Raw genomic sequence first — 23,076 nt, forward strand, 5'->3', positions numbered from 1 at the left:
TCATTCATCATCATTGTAATTAGCCTGAAGATGCAAAATATGGCAGTTGCAATACGAAATACTTTCATGAGACATGCACTTACTGTGAGAATCTCTGACTGCACTGAATTGAACATAAACGCTAATTGTTTTGCGTAAATGCTCTACAAATAATGTGTATGTTGGAAATATTTGACATGAGTACAGATTAGCTGGCTCAGGATTAAGTATTTGTATTCATATCTCGCCACCATAATTTCCAGGTTTGAGTCCTGGCTTGGGGATGGCTGTTCTTTGCGAGTGTTTCTTCATCAATTCATCACTCATCCTCATTGTTGCTAATAGCCAAAAGTTACAGAAAGCAACACAAAGCGCAATGAGAGAACAAATACAAATTTATATCAATTTACATATGTTGAAGTCTGTCTGTGTGTGTGTTACTTGAAATTATTGAAATAATATTGCATTGTTTGTATGTAGCACAATATGGATTAAGCTGGATGAAAATTCTGTGCATATTTATTGAAGTTTGCAAAATTTTTAACACATGAATTGGAAAATTTTCAAAAATGTAGAAAAACTTTTTTTGTTTATTTTATCTGTATGTGTGTGCTTTTGTGTACACATGCATGCAGTTTTCTTTGAAAGGGACTGCACCCTGTAAGTTCATTGTTACATTGGAGAAAATGTGTAGTTATGTGGGAAGATGGTGTGAAATATTCTTAGCAGTTTTCTGTTACCACACTTATCAGAATATAGTAAGACAAATCTGGGGTGCTTATTAAAAAAGACAAGTGGAAGACACATTGGAACCTTGTAAGATAAATTTTTCTTCAGGAATAAATAAACGGGAGGTTTAAAAGCAAAGTGTGAGTTGGATAAAGTGCATCTGATGGTCTGGAAGACACCAGTGATGAACCCACTGAAGCATATGCATTGGCATGTATCTGGGTATTCATGTTGATCTTAGATTGTGTGCAACCCACTATGTTTGTATCTCAAAGGGTTTGTAACTTTGGTTGTTAACAATATATCTAGCAATTTCACTTATTTCCACTTAAGAAATGTTCCAAAAAATGGCATAGAAAAATTGTGGATGAATACCTTAGAAAAATACCATAAGAAGGATATGAATTACCTGACAGGACAAGCAATATTCGAGGATAAACATTATGCATCATTACCTTATAAGTAGGGACTGTGATTTTTTGGTGTTATGTTTTCAAAAAGTGGCGTTATTTTTTACTTTTTGATGTTATTTTCCCCGAAATTTAAGTTTTCACTTTAGCACACTTTCTGCCAAATGTACCTAAAATTATTATTGTCCTTTCAAACTCTCCCTTAGTGTGGCTAATTTTAATAACAGTTTGTCTTACCCATAAGAAACCTTGTAAACAGGGTATATAGAGCCATGAAGCATTGTTTTTCCTTAGTCATGAGTTTAAGTGTTAACTAGAGACCTCAATTTTTTGATGTTTTTCCCCCAAAATTTGTGTTTAGTTTTACTTATCGGTATTAATTTCTTTTTCTTCAAAATTTGCGCTTTTATTTTAGCACAATTTTCTGCCAAATATACCTAAAATTAAATATTCACTGTGCATTTAAATTAGTATTTTAATTTATAGGTCTCATGGCCTATGTCTGTATTATTTCGTATGGAAATAATTTTTAAGGAAGTAGCATTCCATTATTTCTTGCATGACAAACACCAATGTTAGTGCTTTGGTGTGCCTGTATGTCCGCATACAATCTTTTCCAGGACCACATCACTTCATTCGGTAATGGGGTCACGGGTTTCATGTGACAGTCTGTGCATACTCGATCTTCGCCAAAACTATTCTGCACCGCTTGGTAACACAAATGAAAGGTTTCATGTGAAGTTAACAGCTCCTGTGTTATGCTGTGTGCACACTCGAACCTCACACATTTTGCTGGGTGATGCAGAACAATCTTTTCCAGGACCACATCTTTCATTCGGTAGTGGGGTCACGGGTTTCATGTGACAGTCTGTGCATACTCGATCTTCGTCAAAACTATTCTGCACCACTTGGTAACACAAATGAAAGGTTTCACGTGAAATTAACAGCTGCTGTGTTATGCTGGGTGCACACTCGAACCTCACACATTTTGCTGGGTGATGCAGAACGTTCCAAGGCGAAAAATTAGGGAAAACATCCATTTACATGTAGTTTCATGTAGCTGTCAGATTTATTTCATGTATAACATACACCACAGTTTTTTTGGGAATAAAATTGTAAAACGTGCTTGGTACACATGCATAAATATGGTAAATTTTTATTTTTTAAGCTTAAAACACAAGATTGTTTGATTTTTGCTTTTTTTAAGCACAAAATGTGTTGAAATTCTTGAAGAATATAACAATTCGCATTTTTAGCCAAATTTGCGTTTTTTTGCAATTTGAAATGCATAAAAAATGTGTTTAGATGATGTCTCTGCAGATACATAAAAACGTTTTTGCAACAATTAACTTTTTTGGTGTTATCCAATTTGCGAAAAAATCAAGGTTCCTCCTTGTAAGAAAAAACTATCATAAAAATAGGATGTCTAATCAGAAAATAATTCAGTTTTGGAATGTACAATTATACCCAGAAATAATTGAATTAGTATTAGAAACATACATAGGAAAAATTAGTAAGAATTTAGATAAGGTGAGAAACTGCATGGAAATATGTTAATCATAATTACGGGTGACATAAATGAGAAGTTGCTATTGTAAAATGTGCCAAGGATGTTATTTCCAAGCAACCAGGGTTACGTGCCTTTTTGAGGCACTCACTGTTAAGAGTTTGGAATAAGAAATTTAAAAGAGTTTGGAATAAGAAATTTAAAAGAGTTTGGAATAAGGAATTTAAAAATGCATAAATGAGGGGAATAAACCTAAACCCAGGGCCCCTAGCAGTCCTAGTCAGCTTATCAACCAAACTGAACACTGTGTTCATAGTGAGTCCATCATGCATGTGAAAACATGGTAGCTTCCTTTGTGTAGTGACAGTAGACTTCTCACAGGGATATACCCTCTAACAATAAACACTGAACAGTGCTATATGCTTCCACAAAATCTCCAAATTTTTCTATATTACTAGTCGCAAATTTTCAGAGTGTCACGAACCTATAGCCTGACAAGTTAAGTCCCGATATGCGCAGATCACTGCGGAGCACTTCCTATTACGTCATCCTCCCCACCACTCTTCTACATACTGGTCTGGCCTTGAGACTACGAGTTGTGCCAACTCAGCAAAATTAAGCTAAAACAAATATGACAAACTATTTTTACTGTGTAGATTGTCGGTGCCGGTTCTTATCAGTTTATCAGTGGTTAATTTAATTTAACCTGGTGTTTGAAAATGCGTGCGGTGCACGGATCGTAAACTGTAGTGTTACGCACGCGCGTTAACGTTTATAACGAAGAGAAACTACTGGGCGAATGACTTCACTTTCTGAATGCAACATCGAGCAGTGGCCTGTTTTTTTTAAAGCTGAGTGGGGTGAGGGTTGTTTTGTTTATCGTACAACAATCACTACGAGATGGCAATCTGATAACACGCTTGCCTGTGTTCTTTTTTAAAGCATTGTAAATGTTCTTGCTCTTTACTCTTGGCTGCATATTTTTAAAATGCAAAAATCAAATCATGCCGGGTCAAACGAAATCAACAATTTGCTCTGGAAAGCCCCTTAGAGAACAGGCCAGATAAATTGTTTACAATATTGCAACATATTTGCGAAATCAGAAGAGGTTACATAAACTTAAGTATAATGTTGTCGAGTCCACAAGCGCCGCCACGAGAGTATCTAAATGGATGGTTTCTCAAGTGTTAAAAGAATTGGATTGGATTGATTTGTTGTTGTAAGTCCACTTTATGCACAGTAAAGCTAATCGGGACTGGATTTACAGTTTAAAGTGGGATCCGAACTACTATGTGCCTCCACCAGGAATCGAACCCGGGATCCCTTGATTACAAGGAGATTACGCTATCACTGCACCATCGGGGAGTTCAAGTTTTAAAAGAAGGAAAAGAGTCATTGGCGAAAGGTGAGCTGAAGTTCTATACTCCGGCAGGTAGAAAACATCCCAGGAAAAAGCGAATACAAATTTCGTTGAAAATCCTCAGACCATTCCGCTCCCTCCAGGTTGCAACACTGCGAACCAACGTCGCTGCGGAGAATGGAGTGGGGAAATGTGGTGTGAGCTGCGCAACAGCTATTTGCAGCGTCTTGTTTTTAAACTTGTCAAGTTATAGCTCCCTGGTGGCACATATAAAAAATCACCCTTTGTATATCTACAAACCTTATTTTATTGTTGTCAGTCTTAATAAAGTCCGAAGGACTTCAGTCCTTGTCCATTTTATAGCATCCATTGGAAATTGGTCTGAAGAAGTAAAATAAAGCAGGCAGTGTAAAATTGCATTGTTTTAATAGAAATTGTGTGATTAATATGGCTTGATCAGTTCTCTTGCACACACTAATAATAATTGTCATGTATTTTAACAAATTTTAAAATATTCTAATTTTGGGGGATGAGACACTGTATCAGCCGATTGCCATTAATTTTAAAAATTCAAAATTAATGCAATTCTCTTATTTTTATGAATATATAGGTACGACTGGTGTTTCTCAAGTAAACGTTAGAATAAACTGTTTCTTTTTCGAAGGCAAAACCCATTTCAGTCACCTGGTCATATGTATTAGTTAAGGAGGCACATCCAACTATTCATGGAACATTTGGAATTGTATATTGGTATCGACAAAAGAATTTATATTGGTTGAACTCTATAATGTTGGAACAAATTATTATTTGCAACATTATTAGAAAGCCCGTCTAGCATTCTTTTGGTCTAACAGGGTTCCCACTCATGTGGCGTGGCCAAGGAAAACAGCTTAGGAGTGGAAAAAGTCAGGAAAATTGAACTTTTTGTGCTTACCGTGATACAACACACCTTTCAGATTTTCCTCCAACGAACATTTGGATGAAGACATTTTATGTGTAAAAATATTTTATTTTTTTCAACAGTGTTGAATAAATGCCATATATTTGATTGGTATGCTAAGTTGAAGACTTAATGTTACATTTAGTATGTGAAAACATTACAGATGGGTTGGAAAGTAATTTGAAAATGTGTAGGAAAGTCAGGGAATTTGGTTTGGCCAAACCCTGTCTAAAAATCATAATATTGATTTATTTATTCATAGCAGTAAAACATTAAAGTCTGTTTGGGATATTATTTTTCCACAAAATCATCAAAGTTTATGCATTTTGCATAATGTATGGAATGTTCTGATTGTAGAATGTTGCATATTTTGTGTACCAGTTCCACATAAACCTATTAGTTGCTATTGATGATAGCAAGAAATCAGTATCTGTATTCACCTAACCTTAATATATTAAGAACTTCTCAAAATTATATGTATATATCCGAGAGTTGAGGCATAAGTAAATTATTTTTCTCCTAAAGTTAAATGGTGTTACAACAAAATGATCGCATATCTTTTAGAACATAGCACCCATAGTATGTGGACACATCACTAGACGACAGGTCGATATACAGTTATAGTACAGAGGATGGTGGTAATTCATTGTTCAGCCAACCATCGTGCAGAATGGATATGACCCAGTGTGAACAATGTTGGTAGAGACATGCTAGAGAATGCCACAGGGAGGTGTCGGAAACTGTGTGGAATAATGCCTTACAATAATGTCTGCCCCTTTGGTTGCTGCAATGCTAATGTATGATTTCTGACTAATAAACACTTGTAGCACGATGCTGTTGTTTATGGCATTTGCTTGCTTTCCTATTCTGCACTCAATACACATGATCTGCAATGTTTATAAATTCCACAATACCGTAGACTTTACTCTTCCATTTTTATATTTTGAATTTTCATGCCGGTTCTGCATTCTTGCGGAAAAAAAGAAATAGTTACCATGACTTACTCCCTAACCCTCACATATTTTATAGGCAAAATGCTTAACTGGTAAAGGTACTGATGTAATGATGCACTGTCAATTGAATATTTGTCTTGTCCCTTTTATGATTATTTATGTGTGTTTTTTCTTTCACAGGTACCAGGAACATAGCACCGACAGTTCCAGAAGCAGAAGATTTGACAGCAGTGAGAGTAGCGAGTCCTGGAGGCAGGATGACAGAAGTGACAGCATTCAGCGACAGAAATCGAGTGAGGATAACAACTGGCGCAGTCGAGATGAGCGAAGGGGCAAATGGGGAAGCGAAGGTGACAGAAAAGGCAAGTGGGACGGAGATGGAGAGAGAAGGAACAAGTGGGACAATGAAGGTGGCGAAAGACGAAACAAGTGGGACAATGAAGGTGGTGAGAGAAGAAACAAGTGGGACAATGATGGCGGCGAAAGACGAAACAAGTGGGACAATGACGGCGAAAGACGAAACAAGTGGGACAGTGAAGGTGGCGAAAGACGAAACAAGTGGGACAATGATGGTGGCGAAAGACGAAACAAGTGGGACAATGACGGTGGCGAAAGACGAAACAAGTGGGACAATGACGGTGGCGAAAGACGAAACAAGTGGGATGGCGAAAATGACAAGTGGGGCAAGCGTGATAGTGGCACGGATAGGTGGAAGAGCCGAGACAATAGTGGAAATGGCACCTGGAACAAACAGGATGAGGATGGCGACGGTGGCTGGAAGAAAGATCGAAACCGATTCGACGGCGATAAGAAACCATTTAACAGAGATCGTGGTGGAATGGAGAATAGGGAGAGAAGATTTGAAAAACCATGGAAACGAAATGATGGAACTGACAGCTTCGATGCATCTGAAAGTAAGTACTGATTCATGCTCTATATCAGTGTTTTTGTACTTGATTTTTGAGCAGAAACCATGTAGTGGTGTCACTGCAGATGGGTGCTAACCCATTTGCCTGAAAATATTAACCAGTGACTGTTTCCTTTCCACTAGGCACTTTCTACTGTACTCAGGGTTCCCACTGACTTAGAAAACTTGCAAGTGAGAAATGAACCTTTGAGTGAAAACATTGGGGAATTCTGAAATTACATGCCAAAAACTAAAATCCAATATTCCCGCTTGTTAGGATTTGGCAATGTAAATAAATACCACCTTGATGGGAGATATTCCATTTTAAATGCTTTTATATTTTAATTTTTGTTCATTTATTGTCAGACTGTTCTCTTCAATAGCAAATGCAATTCAACACTTTAACCTTTTGGGTCCCAAGTGTCGATCGAGATACCCAAATGTAACCCTCACGGTCCCAAGCATCTCGATCGAGATGCTGTGTCAAGGTCGTAGTTTTTACATTATAACTTTTCTATTTTTGGCTAGAATTTCGATTTTTTATATATATATTGTTCCTAACACATGTATTTAACAGAAATGTTTCTTGCACCTTTTTTTCCTTCTTCATGAAAATGGAGGGGAAAAGGGACTTCTCTTTTGCGTCTCTTTTCAAGGGAAAATTTTTGCTGACAAAGGAAGATGGGCTTCGTTGTTCTAAAGCAATGCTTTTCACTCCCGCTTGGTAACTGCATTCGAAGGAAGCTTGTTTATCAGTATCGGATTTCAAAATGAAAGTTTTCCGTGAGGGTGCAAGCAGGGGGTGGTGGTTGGGGAGGGGGGAAAACTGGTTGTTGAATTTGCCTTGTGAGAATGGAATTTCGAAGCACGCTGAAGGAAACCTTTGTTTTTTAGCATAAGTGTCCACAAGTTGCAACACGGGTTACCCTGCATTGTCTAAAAATAGAATTTCAAGCTGCTGCAAGAATCTGTGCTCATTTTTCACTTCGTTCTAGCTTTTCTTCTGTGAATGTTGTGTCGTTTTGTGCCCAAGTGCGAGGACATTTTTTGGGAGGTGACAATTTTTTAAAATAATTTTTGGGGGGTTTTCTCCCTTTCCCCTCCATATATATGCCAAATTTGCATAAATTTTGCATTTTGTGCATTTTGACATTCTTTTTTTCAGGGGGGTGGGGGGAAACACCATTTTTTTAAGAAAAGTATTTTTGAGGGGATTTCCCCCCTTTCCTCCTCCATATGTACGCCGAATGTGCATAAATTATATATCGTCTGAATCTGTGATTTATTCTGCGTACAACGGTATATCTTTCATATCTCTAGGGCATTTAGTTTCTGAGCTATAGTCATTTCAATGTAACTCTGCAGTTCGCTCAATTCCGAAGCTTGAGACAGTGGCGTACAAGCCTTTCGTTTCAGGGGTACAACTCGCGTAATATTGGTCATATGACAAAAATGAAAATATTTTTCTGTTTCTTGCATGCCAGTGATAATTTCTATGTGCATTTTGAACTTTTCATATCCTTTTTTTCAGGGTGGAGGGCGGGGGAGAAACCCCTTATTTTCTTTAAAAAAATATATTTTTCAGGCGATTTCCCACTTTTCCACTCCATATGTACGCCGAATGTGCATAAATTATATATTGTCTGAATCTGTGATTCATTCTGCGTACAATGGTATATCGTTCATATCTCCAGGGCAAATAGTCTCTGAGCTAAAGCCATTTCAAGGTAGCACTGCATTTTGAAGCTTGAATCAGTGGCATGCCGACCATTCCTTTTGGGGGTACAACTCACGTTACATTGGTCATATGATAATAATGCAAATAATTATGTGTTCCTTACATGTCAGCGATCATTTCCATGTGCATGTCGACACTGTCATGTATTTTTTTCTTGGGGGGGGGGGGCATTTTTTCCCCCGAAATTTTGGAATTTTGAGAGTTAGCCCCCTCCCCACCACCACATATACGCCAAATTTTGCTTAAATTTCATATAGTCTGAATCTCTGGTTCATTCCGCGTACAACGGTATATCACTCATCTCTCTAGGGCAATTAGCCTCCGATCTACACTCATTTAATTTTGCTCAAAATCGGCTCGGGACCAAGGGGGTTACATGTGAAAATGGCCTTGGGACTGAAAAGGTTAAAAACTTGATTATTAGCATGTTAAATTAGCACAAAATTTTCTGGAAATTTATTTACCTAGGAAAGTCCAAGAATTAATTTTGCCAAAATGATAGGTAACCAAGAATTTTTAATATAATACAGTCAAACACTGATTTTACATTTTTCACATGGTCTCAACATAGCAAAATGTTTTAAAAAATTTCCACGATTTTACATTTTTCCATATTTTAAGTTTTTTCAGTTTGGTCACCTGAAAAATGAAAAATTGAGGTTCCACTGTACTTTATAGCAGTAAGATCGCACTGTATATTGGTATCAAAATTTGTATTTATTGAGAAAATTATATTCTTGCAGTACATGCTGTTTCAAAATGATGGTTGTGTAGTAAATCCAGGGTGGCTACTTGCCGGGAATTCCTTGAATTCTGGGAATTATGCATGAATTTTACGTGAAAAATTGCAACTTTTGCACGTGAATTCATACATTTACAAATGCCCAAAGGCAAAGTTTTCACAGTTTAACTTTTATTTCTATTGAGGAAGGAAAATAAAAGAAAGCTGCATGGAAAATGAACAGAATTCTCTTAATCTGTTTGCTTTGTTAATGTTGTTTGCAGAACAATCTATCTGACAGACAAATACTGTGCATGCGCCAACTACATCAGGGCAATACTCACGAAGGATGAAGGTCAATTCTCTGGCAGTTTTATCGTTCGGTAGCTATTGACCACTTTTTAATTCAGAAATGTCTCGGTCAACGTTGAACAACTTTGTATATATATAAGACTTCATTTCAAATTATGCATGAGCTTCCAGTTTCTAACTGCATTTGAAACAGTAATACTGAGATACATGAAAATTATAAGGTTTACTACAGGAACTGTGAGGGAAATAATTTATAAGCAATGTAGTAGTAAATTTTGGTAAAATTTTAATATACGAGGTGTGGCTAGAGAAAAACCGGACTGTTACTACAAAATCTTTTATTGGTTATTTTGTACAATATGAACATTATCCCCTTCAAAGTACTCCCCTGCACTATCGATACACCGCTCCATACAAATCTTCCATTGCTAGAGACAGTGCTGGACATAATTTTCCCAAACCATGTTCATGACCTCCGTCGCTTTTGTTTTCACACATTCTACGGTCTTAAATCTGGTTCCTTTCAGTGCTGATTTGACCTTTGGGAATAAAAAAAGTCACAATGAGCGAGATCCGGCAAATAGCATGGATGTTCTAACACTGGGATCCCATACTTGGCCAATAAAGCCTTGACTGATAATGCCGTGTGGGCAGATACATTGTCCTGATGAATCCATGACTTCCTTTTCCACAAATCAGGTCGTCGTCTTCTTACTCGCCCACGAAGGGTCATCAGCATCGTAATGAAATATTGTTGGTTGGCAGTTTGACCTTCAGGTACACAATTCGAATCAATTCACCGACATTTGCAATGTTTGATTCAGTTTTTGACGTGCAAGACCGTCCAGGACACTTGTCATTCGCAACCACTTCTCGTCCCTCTCTAAACCTTTGAAACCACTCAAATACTTGAGTGCGTGATAAACACACATCTCCGTACACTTCCTTCAACAAACCATAAGTTTCTGTGGCGGATTTTCCGAGTTTGATAAGAAACTTCAGATTGATACGCTGTTCCACTTTCACACTTAATTTCTTTTCCAACGGAGCACAGATGTACGGTTCACTTCGTCCACAAACTACAGAAGAACTGAGCATTGCACACCCTGGGCAATCACACAGCCGGTAGGCAAGATATCACGTTATACACACATGCACAGCTTATCCTTGACACGCTTGCCGTTTGTCGACAGCAACATCAATCCTTTTCTTTCTAGCCACACCTCGGATGTGTCTTTTTTGAAAAATAAGAAACAAACTTGAGAATATTACTTTTAAATCACTTTGTATATGCATACACACTCACATAAGGAAAATATTTTTATTATTACTAATATTATAATTTCTACATTGGCTCTGGCTGCACATGCACCAATGATCTGGAATGATGAATGCAAAATTGTTTGTTGAAGGTGCTTGATATCAATGTCCAATTGCTGATTTATTTTATTTTTTCTTGCAGATAAGTCCAGACAAGGAGGTTGGAACAATCAGAGCAGAGCAAGAGAGAATAGTCAGGTAAGCTTTCATATGTGCATATGTCATGTAGATATACTGTATGTATGTATTTAAGAGTGTTTTAAAGAACTAGGGTTGAGCCGATGTATCGATATCAGAAAATATTGGTTGTTTTTTTTATTTACCAATACTAGCCGATACTTTCCTGGTGTTTTGATCATTCGCAGCATCCGCAAAAATCCTACGAGCCACTTTTGTGAAAGTTATGCAAAATTCAAATTTCATTGATTTTGTACCAGTATTATGTGGAGGAACTGTATTTCATGATTACATAACAGGCAGGTATTTTTTTAATATGCTGGTGTAATTTTTTTTAAAAAAATAAGCAAAACTGGTAAATTGATACTTATAACCTAATTGAAATGGAATAGTCACCCACAAATATTAATCAATGTTTTGAACAACTTCTAATTGTTACAATTTTCAAGTATGGGTATCGGTTCAAAGTAGTATCGGCTCAACCCTAGAAAGAAAAAGATTTTAAGAATAGGTAGAATTGATTCACGTCTTCGTGCTGCAGCAACAAATCCAGTGCTTGTATCTGTTTTGGAACAACCATGAGAGAGATTAATTAAATTTTGTGTTTAATCTGTTCGACACTAGTTCCTGTCACTGTAATTCTGATCTGCACTTAATCTGTTTCACCATCCTGTGCTGTTATTCATGGATGTTCCATGTTGTGGTTATTCCACCAGCCCTCTGTCATTAGGAAGTGTTTATCTTTAATCACTTACATGGGCTTCCCTGATGGCGCAGTTGTAGCGTCATCATCTTATAATCAAGGAGTCCCGGGTTCGATTCCCGGTGGAGGCACATAGTGGTTCAAATCCCACTTTAAACTAGTCCAGTCCTGATTAGCCATACTGTGCATAAAGTGGACTTAGAACAGCAACTCAATCAATCAATCACTTACATAGTTCAAGCAGGGACTGAAATGCTTCTTCTCCTCTCTCCTGCTTTAATAGAGTATAAAGTTTCAAATTGTTTGCATGTTTCATATGTGCATGTTGAGTGGTGCATGGAATGGTAACCCAGGTTTGTAACAGCAATGAAATTGATTCCTATCTGCATCAATACATGACTGTGCATGTCTCTTCATGTTTTGCTACACTCGACATAAAACGGTGACATTGACATCGGTGACTGCTTGTCTCATGTTGTCCTTCAATTCCTTTATTGTGCTCGTCAAAGGTCCCCAGCGGAAGTCGAACCAAATTTTTGCTGCAGAAACCCTTGAAATGCACCTCACTAGTCCACTAGGGCCTGCTACTGGTTACAGTTGGGTCATCCCTAATTGGACTTCCGTTAGGCTTGTAGGGTAACAGATGACCAGGCCATGAATGTTCACTGGTGTAGGATTTATACCTTTTTTTTATTTGAAATATAAAGTTCATGGAAATTCTTTCCAATAAGTTTGTACTTATTTCTTATTCGCACAGATGCAATAAAACTTTTGTACTGGCAATCCTGGAGTGAGTTAGACAGATTCAGATCTGCGTACAAATCTGTAATGGGTAAACTCTTCCATAATCAAACCATACAGGAACCTCACCTGAAAGTATAGGTGTTCGAATAGCAGCCTGGCTAATAGCCAAATCTGTCCATGGTTGGTTCTTCCTTAAAGGTTGACCTGAAATACTAGTCTTTTTACAACTGGATAAGTAAGCTGAAAAGCTTACGATTTGGTCATTCAAGAAAGCTGTTGAGAAAATGCTACGCAACCTGAGCAATATTGTGTTTCATAATTACATCATGCAATTTTTACACTTCTACATGAAATAAACTTTAGATATTTTTGTAATGTCAGATAAAATTACAAAACAGTTAATTTTGATATCCAAAATTATTACATCAAATTTCTTCCAGATGATTCGATGTTGTGTGTGGCACAGGTTAATGTACGTGCAGATGTTATGATGTCAGATTACAGTGCATGCACAGTCAGAATCGACCGGGGCGACACAACCTGTGAAGTATCGCATGCTGCCCTGTTCTCAAACAGGAAGCTCAGTGACTTGAACACAGAATAGGCTGAAAATGATCAAGCAGACTTCAGTGTTTATGGTACCGTCCAGAAATATGGGTCAATTGATGCAAGGCTAATGCTGGTCAGAGTAATGAAACCCCCCATCACTCATTATGTACTGTAAAAGTAAAGTGCTTCTCTGTGCTTTGCACCATCCTATGAAGACGTTATAGGGGGTGTGGAGTTAGGGCCCTACACTTTCTTGATCATGGCCGAAGGTGAGGTTGGCCACCTCCCCCCCCCCCCCCCCTGGAGTTTCCTCTAGGTACCCACTTTATACGATGCTGGGTGGGCGACGGAAACACTTAACAGGTGGAAAGAATCTCTGTTCTCCTCCACCAGGGATTGAACCTGCGTTTCTCGCATGATAGTCAAGATGCCCTAATGACTGAGCAACCATGGCTCATCTTATTATGTACTGTAGGTCTAATATTCAGAAGTCGACATGGTAATTTACTCATTTGCACTTGACGACTTCTTTTTAATTGATGCACAACCGTTAATACAATATGGCTGGGGCTGGGCTAGCAACAGTGAACGAATGTATAATGGTGTGTTTATTATTTAATGATACATGTGATACAGAAAACCGACAAATATTAAAATACACATACTGTAATTGTCATTTTAAAAAAAGGTAATGGAAATTTCCGTAACCAAACTTGAAATATTGAGAAAAAAATAAATGAAAATTTTCAGATGCCATGGCGACCGGGCTCCCTTTCTTTTTCGACCCCTACCAGCTAATAATTTTCTTGTATTTTGGCCTTTCGTGGGATCTGCAAAAATGTACGCAACTCTTTCACAGAGTCTAAAGTTAATCATTATTTTGAACGTCAATTAATTTTGACAATTTTCAAGCATCTGCATCTGTAAAAACAAATAAGAGTATAGGTATCGGTTCAAAAAGGTATTTGCTCAAGCCTAAAAATTATGTGTTTATGTAAGATCTTTTTTAAAAATTTGTATTCTGTTCTTTCATTTCAGACCAAATCTTGGCAGAGCAGTTCAACAACAACAGCTGAAGGTGATGACTGGGATACAAATAGTGCTTCAACAGCTCCCTCTGGCCCCAAATTCCAAGAGCTTCAAGTGAACACTGGATCCACAAAGGAAGTGGATGTTGTGTATATTTACAGCCCAGAACTATTTTATGTCCAGCTAAAAGATTCTGCTTCTGAGCTGTCAACTCTGATGGAGGAAATAGCTTCCATCTCCACCAGTGGGGCTCCACTTACGTCTGCATCGAAGGAACAATTGTGTATTGCTCAGTTCTCGGAAGATGCCCAGTTTTACCGTGCGGTTGTGAAGGAGATCACCGGCAACACTGCCCATGTAGCATTCGTGGATTACGGAAATGAGGACGATGTGGAGTTGGAGAACATGAGAGAGGTTACAAGTCAGTTTTGTGCCCTTCCAATGCAAGCCGTGAAGTGCACTCTCCATGGAATTGAGTCGAAAGGTGAAGAATGGACGGATGAGGAAATTGCGCAGCTCACGTCTTTTACAGAGGAGAAGAAATTGCAGGCTGAATTTGTACGTTACGTACCTGGCCTCTACCACGTGATATTGAAAGACATAGAGAGCTCTGAAGTTATCAATGTGAAGTTCGGAATGGACCCAAGCAAAAGTGTTGAAGTTGTGCAGCCGTTCACGCCTGTACCCCAACTTAGTGTTGATGCATTTACCGAGATGCTCTTTACAGTGGGACAGTCTGAGGAAGTCGTCGTATCTTGGTTTATTAATCCAGAAAACTTTTACATCCAGCTGCTATCGTTTAGTACAGAGTTCCAGACAATGATGTCTGAAATTCAGAGAGTCTACCAGAAACGAATGAACCAAAACGTGCCCTGCAAAATTGGGCTCCCAGTCATCACTAGATTCCCTCTTGATCGAGTTCTGTACAGGGCTGAAATCAAGTCTGTAAAAGACAGGGAGGTGGTTGTGAGTTTTGTTGATTACGGCAACTCGAGCATAGTGTCGAAGAATGAATTATGGCACGTTGATCCCGTCTTCGTCACGTTACCGAAGCAGGCCGTGCTGTGCTCTCTGGAAGGAGTCAATCCTGCGACAGATGCCTGGCCGAAAGCAGGCAGTAGCAAAGTGGACAAGCATTTTGAATCTAGTAACTACAAATGTATGTTTGGTCAGAAGGAAGAAGATAAGTACAGAGTCCAACTGTTCCTGAAAGACTCCAGTGTAGCCGAAAGCTTAATCAATGATGGACTTGCCATACAAGATTCTACCGCAATTCATCTTGATGATGCAGAAGGTAAGTTACTTGATGAAATTTTGCAGTAAGCATAAATCAGAACTCAGATAAATGTATTCATTGGACTGTGTTTCGTGTTTACACAAATCAGAACTGTTTTTCGTCCAGTTTACAGTTCTTAAACAATTGTAAGAACCGTAAATTGCAAGAAAAATAATTTTACAATGCAAGCGATATGAACATTCAAGAAGAAATCAGAACTTTTTGCAAGTTTCTGTTCCTATCACAATTCGCTCGTAATATCATCTTATCAAGATTCAAAATTAGTGGTCTTGAATTCCAGCAAGAGGTGTAGAAAAATTTAGTTGGGAGGTAGAAGGATAGATATTTTCTGATAGGGGCACCCACAAAGAAGTACCCCAAAATACAGACGGTCCCAATAGAGCAAAATGCTATAAAATTTTCCTAGATTTTACATTGTCCTGCATTTTAATTTTTTCAGCTTGGTCCCCTCAAAAACGTAAAATCGTGGTTCCACTGTACCATAAAAAAATGCATATTTGAGCTAAAATAGCATTTATTTATTATTTTTGTTTAAACGTTGGGAGGGGGGGTGGCAGACTTGTAGACAGCAATGTCATTTCCCCCGTCCCCAGTTGGCACCATCGTTGCACAAATCACAGCCAGACTGAAAATTTTCATTCAAAGCCTACCTTGAAATGTAAAAATAACCAGTGTTTTTTTTTCTTCAATATAACATGATGACAGTCCTGTTGAGAAAGTTTGTGGGGTGTGATGCACAGAAATTGTCAGTTGACAGTTTCCGAAAGTAGTAGTGAAATTTGAGCTGCAACATTAAACAATTCAGAAAATTCATATTGAAATTCGTCAAGAGCAGGACTGATGTGAAACCGATGCCATAGTATCAGTTGTACCTTTGTTAACTGATATGATACTGACTGATACTTTTTTGGCATTTTGGTCTTTCGCAGGGTCTCCAAAAATGTAGTGGGACACTGAAGGGGGGGGAGGGGGAGAGAGAGAGAGAGAGAGAGAGAGAGAGAGAGAGAGAGAGAGAGAGAGTGAGTGAGTGAGTGAGTGAGAGTGTGTGTGTGTGTGTGTGTGAGAGAGAGAGAGAGAGAGAGAGTGTGTGTGTGTGAGTGAGAGAGTGAGTGTGTGTCGGAGAGTCTATAATTATCCTGGAAATTATGCAAAATTCAAAATTTTCCATTTATTTTGTCCAAATTTGGTTTAATTTTGTGATTACATAACGCATTTTAATATTCCGATGTAATTCTTGAATAAATTGAAACAAAACTAGTAAATTCATGCATACAATTGAAGTGGAATACTCGTCCACTAATATTAATCAATATTTTGAACCACTCTTTTAATTGTTACAATTTTCAAGCCTCGTTATCGGTATGGGTATCAGTCAGAGTGGTTTTGGCTTAGTCAAGAATTTTCTGATATAAGAGATGACACATTCTGAAGGATATCATAAGAGGCGATGAGTCATAGGTGTAACATAGGCTATTGAAAACAATTTCTTTGCTCACTGTTAATCATTTGAGTCGCTCAGCTTTGGTTGTGGTATTCACTCACAGTGAACTACTGCCATCCTCTTAGATCGTCCTTCAGGAACACATACAGAGCCCAGTGATGAACGCTGTCTACTTATAACAATATTTCAAGTGTGTTCATCGTAACTAGATCATTACAGTTGAACATTCTAGGTCAAAGTTCGACCCAGGTCCCCTTCATGGTAGTCAGATGCCATACCAAATGACCATGCAACTCATTTTCACCTGTAGTCATGCAAAATTAAAAGTAAGTCCCTGAATAGTTTATAGTATAAAGTAAATGTGCATGGTGTGCATTTTTAGGAATTGAACGATTTTTTTTTAAACAAAAGTTACAAGTTACGATGAAATAATGTCAGTTGGGCTTGTTCAAGGAATGTATGGCAGATGTTCCTGAAACTGAATTCCTTTCACTATAACTATTCTTCCAGTCATTCCATTCTTTCTGTGTTTGTTTCTTTCACTTAATGTCCAGAACATTTTACTTCCTCCTAGTATCTGCCATTGTTTGATTCTTCTCTCAATATAAATTTATCATTAGAAGATGTAATTGAGCAAGGTAACTTAATATATAAGGTAGCGCCATCCGAAAATTGCCGATCATGCACGAGCCCGTGACGTCATATGGGAGGCTCGGGGCACCTTCGGTTATGCTCAGTGCCCCTTCGGTTATGTTCGTTCGGGGCTTGGCTGAAGCAAACGGCTGCTATCATTTCTATGCAAGTTTCAAGAGAGGGAAAGTGTTTCATTACTTTGAGGGGGAAATATTAATTATCATACTTTGGGATGGTATTGAGGTATTCTTTTAATGATTAGTAACATAATTAAAACATGCTACTTTTAAAAGAGGGAAAATTGCACATGCTAACGTATTGTAATAATTCATGTTTCTGAAACCTGATCGATATATTACAAAGAAGGTTGTCCGTGTTTTCAAGAAATAATTCGCTGACACATTTGGCTTATTTTTGCTTTTCTGTCTTTTTTTTTTAAATATGAAAGGAAAACCCATAAGTGGTAGCCCTCCTTCCCCCCCCCCCCCCCCCGGGTCGTTCTCTTTTTTTGTTTCGACAAACCAGCCTCCTTGGCGTAGTGGTTAGCACATTGCGCTTCAACGCCAGGGCTCCGGGTTCGAATCCTGGCTTGGGCATCATGGATGTTTGTGAGTGTTCATTCATCACTCATCCCTATCTTCGCAAATTAGCCAAAAGTGGCACAGGAAGCGAAGTAAAATAAAGCAAATCAATCAATCAATCTTTGTTTCCACATATACTATCATATTTACTAAATTCTTAATTTTCTCATTAAGGACAAATCAATGTCTTACCCGATTGGATTCGAACCGGGGCCCCTGGCATCGTAATGCGCTGTTGTAACAACTTCCCCACGGAGATCAACAGAGGCCTCCAATGTACTATGGGCCTCACAGAACATCACAGGAGTATTATCGGATTATAAATTATAGATATTTGAGTTTGGATAATAAATAAATATAATATATAATCTATAAATAAAAAAACACCCGTTCTTTATTTATAGAATTTCAAAGAGAGCGATAGTTTGCCAAACTAAAAAGAAAAATCCTATTTTGTTCTCACGACGATAAAAATAGAAGGCGTAATCGAATAAAAAATTGGTAACTATAGATTGACACAGAACTGAATAAGCTGAATTTTGATGTAACTCATTTTTATGTGGTTCTACTGGTTAACTTTTAATTGGAATCCAAACTTGAATATCCGTAATTTTTAATCTGATAGTAGTCTGGTATAATATATGTACAACATTTAACACAACGCAGTACAAAAGCCTAATATTTAGTTTTCTGATTGAATCGTTTCTTCTTATTCATTCAGAACGTTGCAATCATTTCCAAGAACATTTCAAATTTTACATAACATCAGAAAGTATTAAAATAATACTGATATACTTAAAATCCAATCTTTACCGTTCTGCATTATGTAACTTTATTTTTCAAATTATCAAGTGAAGGAAGCAATATACAATCTAGGTAAAATTTTACTCTGCATTTGAAACTTACTGTAAATTCAAAAGAATTCCCTCCCCAACCTTCTTCATATATTTATTTACTGTACAATAATTTACGGATCAAAGGCCCATGTGCAAAAATTTTTTGGAAAGTTTTATGTGGAGGAAGAATGACGAAATAGTTTGTAAGATAGTAGTTTCAGACTTTGAAAACTCAATTCCAGTTTGTAATTTGCAGATATTTTAAATTTCTCTGGTTCAAATTTGGCTGCAAGTTATCGTTGCCATAGTTCTAGTTTTTTGTATTAAGAACTTTACATACACCGTATGCAGAAAATGAGCCACAGTGTACAAGTACTAATTTAACTAACTAATTTAACTCGAAATACTTGATGAGTGCTAGGAACATCGAACTTAAATGTCTTAAGCTACTAATTCAAACCTATAGAAAGAGATTTATGATCACATGGTAAATGAAACGCTTTGAGAATATCCATGAAAATATCTTAGTTTTTAGTTTAGTTAAACGTGGCCGCGGTGGCTCAGTCGGTAACGCGTCTGACTACCGTGCTCAAGGTCCCAGGTTCGATCCCTGGCCGGTTCAAATCCGGGAACTTTTCTAACGTTGGAAGCGGCCCCGGTGCCCACCCAGCGTCGAATAACATGGGTACCTGGGGGGTAAAGGCAGTCAGGGGCGTGATGCTGATCACATCACCTCCACTCATGACCGGATCAAGAAAGTGTGGGGCGTTACCCCCACACCCCCTACACACCTTCATGGCGCTGTGCTAAGCACAGGGGAGCACTTTACCTTTTTTTTTAGTTTAGTTAAACAATAAAGGAGAAAAGTTACATGAACTCTCAATGATTGACCGTGCAAGTGTACGAATCATTATTCGTTAAGGACTTTGTCCGCAGATTTTCCATTTCCATTTCCATGTGTGTCTGAGTTGTATAACTGGAAAATATACTTCAAGGCTGATATGCGACACACATTTGTACATTAACGAAGTAACTTGCATTACACTAATCATAGATCTTGCTCTTTTTGGCAGAAATGTACTACAAAGAAATAATGTAACATCCATTGGTTTATATTGAGTACAAGGGTACAAAATTATCCACAATGTATTTGTGAAATACCAAAATTGAACAAAGTTGCAAAAATTTCAATGATGGGTCTAATATTCACTCATGCAATATTTACCATCGTGCATACAATTTCTATGTAACTCAAATTGAAGATGTAAGTGAATTTCATTTCCAATAGCGTGAAAGTCATACGTGATCTTCGAAATGCACATTACCGACAACGTTTTTCACAATAATGTGAACATACAAATCACAATCAACATCGGTTTGTGTTAAATAAATAAATTTGTTAGTAATTATAAATTCGACTCACTACGTACTTCGCACTAGTTGAACACATTTTCAAGATATTGATGACTTTTCTTGTAGTACTGTTGGTTAGGTTACGTTGTAGATTTTGAATTTCTTTATTTAGTTAAAGCAGGTTGAAGGAGGTTGTTTGTAATCTTTAATTTATTTGCTTCATTATGCAGACATGTGTTTCTCCTTTGTAAATGACCGAATATGTTTTCCAACCACAAAACATTGCTTGCAGTTTGTGTATATACATTCGTCTATATATTTTTCTCTTTTTTGGCATCATAGTCTTTAGCCTGTTTAGGGCACGTCTCCTTATTGCATGTCTTACGTAGCGTACATCTCTGCAAACCTTATCACCACATCCTACAAGCGAATCATATTGTGAAGATAAATGTTTAGGAGAACTACACCATTTCCTCAATTATTTGGTACTAAAGTAATTGGGTGTAATTTTAGCGATGGCCCTGCAGTTGACTTCAGCACGTTCTTTGGTGGAAAATACAGAAGTTCTGTTCTTCTTTGTAGCTAATCAGTGGTGATTTATTCATTCTAGTTTTTGGACTTTTAACCACTGTTATTTTTTAAAGATATTTACCTACGTTTCGGAGGCTGAATCTGCCTCCGTCTTCAGGATAGCGTGTAGTCTGATAGATCACATAAATGTTTGCCTAGGAGGATTTTTTGTATATAGATTTCCTTGTGACCGACAGACACGGTGGAGCCTAGGCCACCAAGAATAATCCTCCTAGGCAATCATTTCTGTGATCTATCAGACTACACTCTACCCTGAACACGGAGGCAGATTCAGCCTCCGAAACGTAGGCAAATATCTTTAAAAAATAACAGTGGTTAAAAGTCCAAAAACTAGAACAGAAGTTCTGCTTTTAGATCTTGCACATAGTCTTCTTCACAATAATTGGCACTGCACACTTGCATTTTTGACATTTCGTCTACAAGCATGAATCCACTGTTTACTTACGCAATTATCAACTGGAAATCTATGATATTTTATGTCCGTTCCTTTAGTTTTCATAGCTTGCTACAGCACAATTAGACATGATTGCAGTCTACAAGTACAAAGATACAATAAAAATAAATCAAACACTACAAAATCAACAACCTGCTTGTTCCGATTTTTGAGAGGTGTTAGTAGCTAAATGTGCACCAAACCCAATTCTTCCCAGATGACGTAATGCATCCACGGACGACTGCGCATACGTACTGCACATAGCAACGAGCACTCCCTGGTAATTGAGTACTAAGAAGATTTCCACGAAACTTACTTGTAGAATATTTGAAAGAAGAAGTTAGCATGGTTACAGACATAGGACTTCAAAATGAGTACACAATACGTCAAAACTCTACATGGTGTAGCAAAGCTGAAATGCAGGTGCGACAACCTAACCAACACCACCCAATCAGCAGCAATAAAACTAAATGGATTGCCTTCCCTTACCACCAGACTACATCCAACCGCCTAGCCAAGATCCTGAAACAGTATGACATCAAACTCTCACACAAACGAGTGAACAAAGTAGCCAGTGCCCTAAGCAAACGCAGTAGATTTTTCCTTCGACCGCGCTGTCCAATATTGCCACTACCATCAGTATGCTGACGATTTGCAAATCTATATTCAGTGTAATACAGAAAACTACGATAATGCGATGACCAAACTTCAATTCGACCTTGATGCTATAACAAATTGGTCACGGAGGAACTCCCTTCAATTAAATCCAACAAAATCTTGCTTCATGACCATAGGAACTCATGGTACACTTAAGAAACTTCACAAAAACGCACCTTCTCCTCCAACTCTTAGCAGTATACCACTATGCGAAGTGGATACAAGCAAAAACTTGGGGATTGTGTTCGATAGACACTTAAATTGGGAGCCACAAGTTGAATTTATTGTGAAAAACTATGGGGAAACTTAAATCTTTGTATCATTTAAAACATGCTCTGGACGCTAATGTTAAAGATCGTCTTATGCAATCACTCGTCCTATCCACATTAGACTATTGCGCTCCAGTGTACAGTAATATATCCCAGGGCTTAAACTATAAACTTCAAAAAATTCAGAATTGTTGTATACGTTTCATATTTAACCTAAACAGAAAGGAACATGTATCCCCCTATTTAAAGAAACTTTCTTGGCTAAACATTAACAATAGAAGAAAATACTTAACACTCACCTTGATGCACAAAATACTTAAGAGTGGCTCCCCAAAATACTTATCCGATAAGATCTGTTCTCGTAGAACATCAGCCGAACATAATATCCGCAACAAGCACAATCTAAAAATCCCCAAACATAAAACCGCCACATATAACAAGTCCATCATTGTTACAGGGATCAGGGAATGGAACAAACTGCCTGCACCATTGACTAACATTATTTGCCATCAAAGTTTTAAGAAAAATCTGAAGAACTTACTATTGTCCCAACAACTTAATTAACCTTCATATGTTAACAATTGCACCTGCACTTATACATCATATAATGCATACCTAACCTACCCCCCCCCCCACCCTCCACCCGCATACACATTGAACTACCGAAGACTTATTACTTATCTTTACTCAACAGTGTATATATACTAATCTATTCAATGTATTATTTTATCATTGTATAATCTTTATATTATCTTTATTGTATTATCATGATCATTATGTGCTTTTTTTTCTTTCTTTTTGTTTTTATTCATTTATTGTATCTTTGACAAGGGTTGGTTGTAAGAACGGCTCATGAGGCCGAAATACGCCTGCTTAAATAAAGACCATTCTATTCTATTCTATTCTA

General features: G+C 37.6%; 1 protein-coding gene across 2 annotated transcripts in view; it reads left to right on the forward strand.

Moving 5' to 3' along the window:
- LOC146004779 (uncharacterized) overlaps nucleotides 1-23,076 on the forward strand; it is a 78,947-nt gene that overhangs the window by 23,017 nt on the left and 32,854 nt on the right. For both annotated transcript variants that reach the window (XM_083143796.1, XM_083143797.1), the window contains 3 exons: nucleotides 6,059-6,792; nucleotides 11,019-11,074; nucleotides 14,088-15,372. In XM_083143796.1, the coding sequence (XP_082999922.1) occupies nucleotides 6,059-6,792; nucleotides 11,019-11,074; nucleotides 14,088-15,372 (2,075 nt within the window). The remainder of the gene's footprint in view (nucleotides 1-6,058; nucleotides 6,793-11,018; nucleotides 11,075-14,087; nucleotides 15,373-23,076) is intronic.

Source organism: Lepisma saccharinum, chromosome 22 (assembly GCF_977018435.1).
Source record: "Lepisma saccharinum chromosome 22, izLepSacc3.1, whole genome shotgun sequence".
In the NCBI taxonomy this organism is placed as follows: Eukaryota; Metazoa; Arthropoda; class Insecta; order Zygentoma; family Lepismatidae; genus Lepisma; species Lepisma saccharinum.